Source organism: Hemitrygon akajei, chromosome 4, assembly GCF_048418815.1.
Source record: "Hemitrygon akajei chromosome 4, sHemAka1.3, whole genome shotgun sequence".
In the NCBI taxonomy this organism is placed as follows: Eukaryota; Metazoa; Chordata; class Chondrichthyes; order Myliobatiformes; family Dasyatidae; genus Hemitrygon; species Hemitrygon akajei.
This window is the reverse complement of record NC_133127.1, coordinates 126,873,541-126,885,685: the sequence shown is the minus strand read 5'-3', so window position 1 is coordinate 126,885,685 and position 12,145 is coordinate 126,873,541. Positions and strand designations below refer to the sequence as shown.

The following is a 12,145-nucleotide window of genomic DNA, read 5'->3' as shown; positions in this document are numbered from 1 at the left end:
CTATAATTTCCTTTCTGCTGCCTTCCTCCTTTCTTAAAGAGTGGAGTGATATTTGCAATTTTCCAGTCCTCTGGCACCAGGCCAGAGTCCAATGATTATTGAAAGATCATTACTAATGCCACCATAATCTCTAATGCTACCTCTTTACCCTAAGGTGCAGTTCACCTGGTCCGGGTGACTTATAGCCTTAGGTCTTTCAGCTTTTTGAGCACCTTCTCCCTTTTAATAGTAATTGTACTCACCTCTCTTCCCTCACACCCTTCAACATCTGGCACACTGCTAGTGTCTTCCACAGTGAAGACCGATGCAAAATACTCATTTAGTTCATCTACCACCCCCTTGTCCTCCAATATTAATTCACTGGCCTCATTTTCTAGTGGTCCAAATCCACTTGCATCTCTCTTCTATTTTTTTTTTACATACTTGAAGAAGCTTTTACTATCCACTTTGATATTATTTGCTGGCTTGCTTTAATATTTCATCTTTTCCCTTCTAATAATTCTTTTAGCTGTTCTCTGTAGGTTTTTAAAAGCTTCCCAATCCCCTATTTTGCCATTAATTTTTGTTTTGCTGTCTGCCTTCTCTTTTGCTCTCACATCAGCACTCTGCAGAAAAGTTGTTTTAAGAACATCAATGTTGAAAAGTTCCCCTAAGATTAAAACCATGTGCCACTTGCCATGCGTCATGATTCATTTGCAGCTGAATTTCCTGCATGTTCATAAGCCATCTTGACAAAGTGAGCATTTTGAGAAGGATGGCTAAAATTGCCTGGAAATTCAAAAGTCGTTCAGTACTGGAGGGACAAATAAAAAGCTCATTTGGTGTCGTTTCAAGCCGAGCCAGGTCAGGCTAAGTTCTTCACCCTGAGCTGGAATCCAGAGAGGTGCAAAGGTACATGACCAATGATGACCAAGTGCTTAACTGCTCCCCAGTTAGCTCTGCAATGCGATCTGTCACAGCTTATTGCTGGGATGTTGCCAGTGGACAATTCCAAGGTAAGCATCAATACATCAGCTTCCAATGTTTATACATTCACCCTGATTTTCAAACCCAGTTATGTGAGAAGCACCCTGCCCAGGGCGTTCGAGGACATAGTAATTGCAATTGAAGGTAATGAATATCAGTAAGAAATCCAGAAGCTCATCTAATAATAGGAAGGATTTACCCTGAGAGGTTGTGGTCCACCTTTCATCCTCATCAAAATGAATATCACCTCCAATTCCTCTTCCGGGGCCAAAAGCATGGGCCAGAACACCACCTGGTCCATCAAAAGGGGAACCATCGCGATGATCTAACAGGACACGTTCAACACACACATCATTTAAGAAATGATTTGGCTGTGAAAACAGCATTATGGTCTGACTGTTTGAAATTAGTTAAAAGCATGCTGAAGATACATAGCTGACCAATCAGCAAATGCCATACCTCTGGACGTAAAAATAATTTCAATGTCTGCTGTGGATGCTGTCGGTGTGAATGTCAAAGGAGTAACGCTGGCCCAGGTGTTGAGAGCTTTTGCTATAATATTGTTCACTACATTCTGTGGCAAGTCAAATGTGTATTGACGAATTCTATGAGAGACAAAGTCAATTACATTTTTATTCTAATAGGATAATTCCTAATTATAATGATTGTACAGTACCTATTTGGGTCTGAAATCAATATCTGCCCTTCAGGAAACAAGCAATGACATGGGTACCCTCCTTAATCACCTAAAAATAAATATGTGCTAAAATTCACTGCCACTTGCACTTAAAATATGAAGTAAGTATTTTCCCACATATGAGTAAACAGACCCATATCTCACCATTCTAATGTTGGGGACACATATAAATTTTTTATTACTAGAGTCTCCATATTTGGCAGGGCTAATGATGTGTCCAAACACATTCTGACCTGTTACCTCATGGAGTGGAATGTCGTACCCTGCAGAAATAGACTACCATATCGCTGTTTCCATACATATGTACTGCCGTACATCCAGGATGTCCTCAGTTGTCTGCATTTGGATTAGCAACTCTGAATTCTATTGAGATTAATGACATTATTGTTTTATTTCCTAATGTGGAAATGTGATCATTTGATCTGTCAAAGCCTCTTTGGGGATGTTATGGAAGCACGTGTGATTTAATACTTATCTTAACAAGTTTTAGTATTTGCCTTCAATGATTCCAGAGTTTGCACTCAAACTGGCAATATAATCTGGTCTGCAGATATTTGAAGATAATGAACTGTATTGAATATTTCTATAAAAAAAAAACTTCCCAGTGATTCTCTCTTTGAAACTGATTTGCAACATTGGAATCAGCAATATTTTTTTACTTCTACACAGTGGTTTGCTATAACCTCAGAAAATAAATCCTCCTGTTTATTTCTCTGTATTTCACTCCTATTTGTGATGACTTTGTTCCTTCTTGATTTGAGTTTGCAGTAACAAAATACCTTCAAGTGTGTACACCTTATTCATGGTTCTGTGAATAATGGCACAAGTCAAGGACAAATATTCCGTTTTCACTGCATTTCATTGAATCATCTACCATTTCATTGGTGAAACTTTCATAACATAGAGAGATTTACTCAGTTAAAGTGTTTCTTTGGTATTTACAGATAATTGGGAGAACATTATTGAAGCATATGGCATATTGTCCTAATGTACAAAGTAACCCCAAGTAAACTTTCCAAGCACACTGGGCTGTAGCGTCTTAACTTCAATCCTTTACATCATTACAAGGTTTTGCTCAGATTGGATCTCCTGCTGTTTTACATAATTTTCCGGCTTTAGTAAGAACATGGATACAGGTACACATTCTGGCAGAATGGAGATCCACAAAACAAACTCTGTGCCTAACTGATGGGCAAACTGTGGCATTCACACTTGATGCTCTTCGCACAGAGAATGATTACTGAAGGACAAACATTATTCATGAATGAATCGGAGATTTCAAGTAACCAGAAACTATACCTGTAAGTGAGATCAGTGTTTTGAAACTTTTCACCTCCCGGAAGTATCTTGAAATCTGCAGGGTTGGTCACACCACATCGCGGTCGGTTATCTTTATCCATTGAGTTATTGATCAAATTCTCTGGTGCTCTAATAGTAGGAATGTGCCATATTTCCTAGACATAAGAAAAGTTTATTTTCAAGTGATAATATTTAATTTCTGTCTTGAGGAACGAGATGCATTTTTAGTGAAATCAAATGAATCCAGAACACAAAACTTGATAAAAACACAAGGGTTTGAAGGTAGTATTTTTGAAGTTACTATTTGCTAGTGACTTTTATTTATAGAACATGGGTATTTTCACAAGTTACTTCGAAGAGAAGGTTCTTCCCAAACTCTTACTTTTCCAAATAAATACTCTCACTAATTTTAAAGAACATCTGTGAAGTTAAAGATCTTAGAATCAGTTTCATGGCAATTTATTTTGAAACACTTTAAAAGAGAGCAATTAATGGATGCACATTGTGCATAAGGCTTCCTTTGGGAAGCTGTTTTGACTTTTGGTACCAGGTACTGCTGTTAGTTAAGTGGGACTGACTGTTAATAACTCTGCCATGTAAGCAGCTGTAGGAAAGTATTGAATTTAGATGTTGCCTCTTGCAGATCAAGATCTTTTCCTTTGTAAGAATAGCTATGTTAGCCCACAGTAAACATGGCAGCGATGCTGGAGAATGTGAGACATACTGTGGTCCCGACAATTGCATTTCTTTATGATACTAGTGTAAGTGTTTCAGGGGGTGAACAATATCCTTAAGTTGTTGTGAAGGCAAGGTTTCAGAGAATTATGTGAATTATATTATATGCACTATATTACAGAACATAAAATATACTGAATGTTGTGGCCAAATAACAACATTAAGTGAAACTAAAGATACAAAAATCAAGAAGTTGTTGTCTTACTGTGCGTGACAGAAGTGAAAATATGTGAAGGAACGCATGCAAAATGCTGGAGGAACTCTGCAAGTCAGGCAGCACCTACGGAAATGAACAAACAGTTGACGTTTCTGACCGAGGTCCTTCTTCAGGACTGGAAAGGAGAGGGGAATGTGTGAAGGAAGCTCCACCCTCCCAGAACATTACATGCATGCCATAAGCTTTGTGCAATATTTATGTTTCCCTTGTGTTTGCTGCTGCCTCATACAGCATTATCATCGTGCACTCGTTAAAGGACATGATATGGACATTGCGGAAGAAACTGAAAAAGGAATTGTGAAAAATAAGCCAATAAATTGATGGTCATAAAACTGCAGTTTTCAATGCAAAGCACCATTTATTGTCATCTGTTCTGAAATGAAGATCCTCAAGGTTACAAACAAAGAAAGAAGCCACAGTTGATGTAAAAATAAAAACCAACACATACAGAAATTGCAAAACTGTGTCAACTTCCTTAGGAAACATACAGAAACATGAGTAAATGAGGCACTGTCCCACCGTAAGGACCTCACTGTCTGACTCTCCAAAATCTTACTGGCACTTTCAAAGCAAAACTCAAAAGCAGGAATGAATATTGTTCCCTTTCCTACAAGTTCCCCTTGAAGTCACAGATGATCCAGAATTAGAAACATATTGCTGTTTCTTCCGAAGTGGTAAAACTGCCTGGCCAATTCTATTGTCAGTGTAAACATCTGGCAGTAGGGTATACAGCCTCTGCAGGAGCTGGGTCTGAGAGACTAACTGTGGGAGGAGGCACAGGATCCTTTGCCAAATTTTGTGCAATTGTCCCGTGGCTTGATGGGGTGGCACTGGTAGACCATGCTGGAATTTCTGGGAGCAATTCGGAAGGTGCAGAATATATACATCCCAAAGAGGAAGAGGTATTCTAAAGGCAAGCTGGCACATCTGTGGCTGATGAGAGAAGTCAAAGCCAACAGTGTGGAACAAGCTTTTGAACAGACTCATTCAGCTCTGCTGTCACAAGGATTGTTACCCAAAATCTTTCCTACCAAATGCAATAAACAGTTCATCTCTGTGTGACAGGAGAACACACGTCATAGTGCAATAATCTCTGTTTTATTATTTCATTAGTTATTATTGCACATTGGTAAATTAATACTTTATATATTATTCTGTACTTTATTAATAGATAAGATGGCATACTGTTAAGTGTGTTTTTAAATGTTACTGCTGTAACGAAAGAATTTTCCACTCGTGATCAATAGCATATTTATTATTATTATTGAAAGCCAAAGAGAGGACATGTAAAAGAGCAAAAAATTAGTAGGAAGTTAAAAAAGTCATTAAGAAGGAAAAGATGGAATATGAAAGTAAGCTAGCCAATAATATTAAAGAGGATAGCAAAAATTTCTTCAGATACATGGTGTAAAAGAGAGGTGAGAGTGGATATTGGACTGCTGGAAAATGATGCTGGAGATGTAGTAATCGGGGACAAGGAAATGATAGACAAACTGAATAAGTACCGGTAATTTGCATCGGTCTTCACTGTGGAAGACACCAGCAGTATGGTGGAAGCTCCAGGGGACAGATAATGTACACTCCAGGGTTCTAAAAACTCAGGGTGGATGAAGGTGGATGGAGGCATTAGTAATCGTCTTTCAAGAATCACTAGATTTTGGAATGGTTCCCGAAGACTGGAAAATTGCAAAAGTCACTCCACTCTTCAAGAAGGGAGAGAGGCAGAAGAAAGGAAATTATAGGCCAGTTAGTCTGACCTTAGTGATTGGGAAGATATTGGAGTCAATTGTTAAGGATGTGGTTTCGGGTTACTTGGAGGCACATGATAAAATAGGCCATAGTCAGCATGGCTTTTTCAAGGGAAATTTTTGCTTGACAATTCTGTTGGAATTCTTTGAAGAAATAACAAGCAGGATAGACGAAGGAGAATCGGTTGATGTTGTGTACTTGGATTCCCAGAAGGCCTTTGACTAGGTGCCACACATAAGGAAGGCTGTTTAAAAAGTTCAGAGCCCTGTAAGGATTACAGGAAAGATACTGTCATGGATAGAACATTGGCTGATTGATAGGAGGCAAAGAGTGGAAATAAAGGAAGCCGTTTCTGGTTGGCTGCCAGTGACTAGTAGTGTCCCATGGGGGTCTGTGTTGGAACTGCATCTTTTTATGTTCTATGTCAAAGAGGTGGCAGGTGGAATACAGTGCCGGGAAGTGTATGGTCATGCACTTTAGTAGAAGAAATGAGAGTGATGACTATTTTCTAAATGGAGAGAAAGTACAAAAATCTGAGGTGCAATGGGACTTGTGAAGGATTCCCTAAAGGTTATTTTGCAGTTAGAGACAGTGGTGAGGAAGTCAAATGCGATGTTAGCATTTATTTCAAGATATAAATGCAAGGATATAATATTGAGGCTTTATAAAGGCTTCACTTGGAGTATCGTGATATTGGGCCCCTTATTTAAGAAAGGATTGGAGAGGGTTCAAAGGAGGTTCAGGAAAATGAATCCAGGATTGAATGGCTTGTCATAAGAGGAACGTTTGATGGCTCTGAGCCTGTGCTCACTGGAATTCAGATGAATGGGGAGTAGGGGGAGGGTGACCTCAATGAAACCTACCTCACACTGCTTTGTCCATTGCCATTTCTTTCTGAGTAGGTAATGAGTTCAAGGGGTGGAGCACAGTAGCCTGGTTTGACAGGAATCTGTTATAGTAACTGACATATCATAAAAAGGATCGCAACTGTGACACATCCTTTGGCCTCATGGCATCTACCACTGCTTGAATCTTCTTACCACACTTGTATAAATCTTGTGCATCAATGGTGTGTCCACAGTAAGTGTTGCTTGGTTTAAATAATTCACACTTGTATATCATGCTGTAAGCCCATAATCTTCGAAGCAACAGACACAAAATGCTGGAGGAACTCAGCTGGCCAGGAAACAAGAACAGCTTACATTTTGGGCTGAGAGATGCTGCCTGATCTGCTGAGTTCCTCCAGCATTTTGTGTGTGTTGCTCGGAGTTCCAGTATCTGCAGATTTTCTCTTGTCCACAATCTTCTAATCTTTTTAACACTGACTTGAGATTTTGGAGATGTTCCTTATCATCCTCACCAGTAACAATGATGTCATCCAGGTAACACTGTGTACCTGGTGGCCTTGCAGCACCTGGTCCATAGCTTTCTGCCAGAGTGCAGATGCTACTGTCGGGTAATGTAAGCAGTAGAAGCATATGCATAATTCACAACTACCAACATTGAGTTGGGGTTCACCTTAAGAGACTGGTCTGATGTGATGATGTAATAGCGTAAGGATTTTACCTCGCTTTATGTTCTGTGTTTGGTTGACAATAAGGATTTGTTACAGTTTCCCTTAACTTTAAAATGCCCCTGCCATTCTATTTCCAAATACCTACATGACTCCAAAAATAAGCCTCTGTGAGTGTTTCTGGTGAGAAACACTTTGGACTCTTCTTCCACTTCCATCTGTAGGTAGGTCTTAGTTTGCTAAACTGCTTTCCTCCAGAAAGGTTTGCAGAGATATCTTCTATCCTAGGCAGGGGATATTGATTTACTTTCGGAACTGGGTTGATGGCTAACCTTAAAATTACCACAGATCCTGACAGATCTATTCTCATGGCCACTGGGACTACTGGTGTTGCCCATGGGCTCCACTCAACCTTGCAAAGAATTCCTTCAGCCTGCTTGCGATTTAGCTCACTGGCTACTTTATCACAGATGGTATAAAGAACTGGACACGCTTTGTAAAACTTGGGTGTGGCATTTTCATTTAACACTAATTTACACTTGATATGTTTGAGTTTTCCAATGCCATCTGTAAACACTACTGTGGCATCATCCAGTACTTTTCTTAATTTGCTTAAGTTGACTCTATTTCAGGGGATGTGGATTCCAATTGGTAGATGGATCTCCAATAAAGTCGTAGATGTCTCTGCCACTCACATGTCCACAATGGTGCCCCTCCTTTTTAACCACATACAAGCCCAAGGTGGCTTGTTGGTTGTTGTATCTCAGTTACAAATGTCTTTTCTCTCGTATATGTTCTTATTTGGATATCTCCAGCCTGCAGTTCAGTATTTATGACACGCCATTCAAACTTATTCTATTGAATGACTGAGCCAGTGTCCAATTCCATTTTAATTAATTTACCGTTCACTACTGGTGACTGCTTCTCTCATTTGCGTCTGTCTGCTGTTTCCATTGATACCGCTATATCAACTGCTCACTTAAATGTAGGTAGTGCTTCAGTTAAGGGCCAATTTTGCATGTTTTCCTGTAAGATTCCACAAACTAACTGATCTCTCAGTGCATCATTAAGCCCATCACTGAAATGACAATCTCTTCAATTCAGCCACATACACCAAAATAAAGTTCCCTTTTTTTGATTCCTCCTCTGAAACCTAAAGTGTTCTTCAATCAATGTTTTCAGTTCTAAATGTCCCTGCATTACTTTCAAGATATCAGCAAAGCTCATTTCAGCTGACTTCTAAGCAAACTGTTTGCTTTTAAGCCCAATGTACTCACTTCATGTTGGCTATTTCATTTGCTTCAAAATACTGTTCAATCCACTCAGTATACATGAGCCAGGATTTCATTGTGCAATGGAATGCATCTATCTTTCTGATGCAGCCAGCCATTTCTGCTCTTTTTTATGATTATTATCATGGGGTACTCACTGTTTATGAAGCTGTGAATTCTTCCATTTTCTGTCTTTTTTAAAACTCAACTATGTTTCTTTTTACTGTTCTGAAGAAAAAAAGAATGAGCTGCACTTTTGTTTTTAACTTGACTATTTCTTGCTATGCTTTTTAAAAAACTTAGTTGTCTTGCTGCGCTTCAATGGGTAGATAGCTGCCTCAGGTTTGTTTTAAGAATCACAATTGTTATGTTTTGTCACGCCAAAATGTTAAACTAATTGAAAGAAAAAGAAGGGATTCCAAAATGTGAGTCTAACTTTGTGTTTACTTTAAGCGAGGCATGCGCTTACGACATGGTGGCGTGATAATGTAGTTTTATGTACTCTTATATACAACTTGTAATGAATTAAACTAACAAACAATGCCAAATCAACACCATATTTACAATATTATTCAAATACTACTGAAATATTAAGTCCACACCACCTCTGGTAATCGAGAGAAAGCATTACAAGCTTGTCCAAATGTTGTATGCTAGTAAATCACTCCAGTATGGGCATTCTGTTGGTGAACCTCTTCTGCACCCTCCATATCCTTTCTCAAGTGAGGTGACCAGAACTGGGCACAATATCCCACATGTGGCCTAACCAAATTTAAAGTTACTGCACTTGACTTCCTAACTTTTATATTCAGCACCCTAACTGGAGAATCCAAGGATGTTGTCTGCCTTCTTTTCTACCCTATCCACCTGTTTTCTGATATAAAGGAGATGTGAACTTGCACCCAAGTATCTCCCAGTACATCAATGCTCACAAGGGATCTGCCATTTACTGTATACTTACTTTGTGTATTTATCCTTCCAAAGAGCATCTGCTCACACTTGCCTGGATTAGACTCTAGTTGTCATTTCTCAGACCAAACTTCCTCCTGATCTCTATCTTGTGTACCTTTAACAGCCTTCTTCATTAAGCACCTAAATGCTTTTCTTTAAACATATCCACCTGAATGCTTTTGAGATGCTTCTTGTTAGTATTGGTATACTCACGAATATCAATGTATCCGCCCCCCACCAAATCCTTATCAGCAACCATGGTGAAAACTGATGTGAAATACTAATTTAGAACCTCAGCTGGTTCCTCTGAATCCAGGCTCGTGTTTCTCCTTTGCCTTGGGACATACACTTTCCCTTGCTCTCCTTTTACTCCTAACATATGTACAAAATCCTTGGGATTCTCTTCAGTTCTACTTGCCAAGGACACTTCATGGCCCGTGTTAGTCATCTAATTCCTTGCTAGATCCTTTCCTTCTTCCTCTCTGTCCTCAGATTTCAGCTTCTAAACCCTTACTTAAGCTTTTATTTCCTTTTTGACAAAACTTACAATATCTCTTGTCACCCAAGCTTCCCAAGACTCCCTACCTTGATATTTCATCCTACAGGAATGTGCTGGGCTTGAACTCTAACCAGCTGCTCCCAATTTATTTTCCCGAGTTCCTGCCTAATCCATTGTAAATGGCCTTTCCCCACTTTAACACCTTCACTCATGGATCTGTTTTGTCTTAAATCTTCAAGAATTATCCTCACCGTTTTCAAAATGCTCCCCACTGATACGTTCATCACCTGGTAAGGCTCATTTTAGAGCATGGTTTAGTGTAGCCCCTTTGATAAATAGATCCCCTACATATATTTTCAAGAAGCTCTCCTGGATACATATAACCAGCTCTGCCCTATTAACACTTTTGGCACTGTGGGAGTGGCAGTCACTGTTGGGGAAATTAAAATTATCTACTACAACAAGCCTGTTGTTGTTTCAGTTTTCCATCAACTATCTATACATCTGTTCCTGTACCCCCCCCCCCCATGACTCTTAGGAGCCTATAGTATAATCCCGTCCCAATTATTGCACCTTACATATTCTACTGGGGTGCCGTGGTAGTGTAATGGTTAGCCTGATGATATTATAGCTTGGAACGTTCTGGATTTCAGAGTTCAGTTCTGACATCATCTATAAGGAGTTTGTACATTCCCCCCCACCCCTGTGGCAACATAGGTTTCCTTCGGGTGCTCCAGTTTTCACCCATAGTCCATAAACATACCTGTTAGTAGGTTAATAGGTTACTGTAAATTGTCCTATGATAAGGCCGGTGTGGGTTGCTGGGTGGTGCAGCCCGTTGGGCTGGAGAGGCCTGTTCAACACTCTCTCTCGAAATAAAATAAAATAAAATCTCTCTCACATCCCTCTCTGTCATATCTGAAACATGTGTGCCCTGGAACTTTGAGCTGCTCTCTGAATCATGTTTCTATAGTGGCTACCACATTGTCCCTCCATATAGTAGACCAGGCTCTCAGCTCATAGACTCAAATATCTAACGAAATACCCAATTAGAAATCGTTCTTCAATGCTAAACTGCTTCATCCGTATCTTTTACATACCTTGACAGGTGTTGTAGGTTCCACCTTCAATTCACGTAGAGGTGAACCTGAAGATAAAGACAGCAGGCCCAAGGTGACTGCACTGGCAAGATAAAAGTATGCTGCCTTCATTATGCTTGCTCGTTGTGTGTCCTGAAATGCCAAGCATGTGTGGTGCTGGTATTTATAGAGGGATCCTGCCTCAAATTGTCCTAATGACCGTGACAGGTAATTGAATAATTACAGCTAAGACAGCAGATAACTATTTGCTTGCTCATTTCTTGCAGTGCTTACATTTAGTAATAACTTTGTAATTAACTTAATCCTTCTTTGCGAGGGAGAGAGAGCCAGAGTGATGTCAAATTGTTGGAATGAACAGTTAGTTTTTGATGGACTGTAGACCGTGGTCTCTCTTTGGGGCTTTGCTGTTGCTTGCATGGTGGGTGGTGGGAATGCTGATGCTTTATGCTAGAAGACGTGGGGGGCAGGAGGAAGGGGGTGGTAGATGCTGCTTTGCTGCTGCTTGTGCGTGGGAGGAGGGGCAGGGGGCTTCGGGGTTCTTATGTTTCTTTCTCTCATTCATTCTCTGGGGTTTTTCTTCTGTTTCAAGGATGTCTGTGAAGAGTAAGAGTTTCAGGTTGTAAATTGTATACATTCTCTGATATTAAATGGAACCATTGAACATTCAGCAAGGTACAGGGAAATGCTTGCCTTGCATGTCATTCATACAGTTCAATCCCCTGCAGTAATCCAGTAAGGGAATATGAGAAAAGAGAAACAGAAGGCAGCATGAAGTATTATAGTTACAGAGAAAGTGCAGTGCAGGTAGACAATAGATCAACACACATGTGGCAAATTGTTAGAATATAAAGAAAGGTGTTTTTTATGTTGCAAAATACTTGAGGTAAAATGGCTAACTTGGAAGTAATTAGGAAAATTTATACTGTATGTAATAATATTTAATCACTTCCTGTGATTATATTTTACACTCCTAAATTCAATATGAATACACTTTTTGAAGTTAATTACCGTAGATTCCGGACTACAGAGCGCACCTGATTAAAAGCCGCTGGCTCTAATTTTAGAAATAAAATCAATTTTTTAATTGTAAAGGCCGCATCGGATTTTAGGCCGCACCGGATTTTCGGCCGCAGGTGTCCCACATTGTA

The 12,145-nt window shown here is 39.6% G+C and overlaps 1 protein-coding gene across 1 annotated transcript in view; it reads right to left on the bottom strand.

The window, feature by feature from the left end:
- Positions 1-11,129, bottom strand: part of LOC140726016 (uncharacterized) — a 93,834-nt gene extending 82,705 nt beyond the window's left edge. The window contains exons 1-4 of the mRNA XM_073041915.1: positions 10,998-11,129; positions 2,963-3,117; positions 1,426-1,571; positions 1,166-1,291 (exon numbers count right to left, since the gene is read on the bottom strand). Of these exons, the coding sequence (XP_072898016.1) occupies positions 1,166-1,291; positions 1,426-1,571; positions 2,963-3,117; positions 10,998-11,108 (538 nt within the window). The 5' untranslated portion in view covers positions 11,109-11,129. The remainder of the gene's footprint in view (positions 1-1,165; positions 1,292-1,425; positions 1,572-2,962; positions 3,118-10,997) is intronic.
- Positions 11,130-12,145: the final 1,016 nt, after the last annotated feature.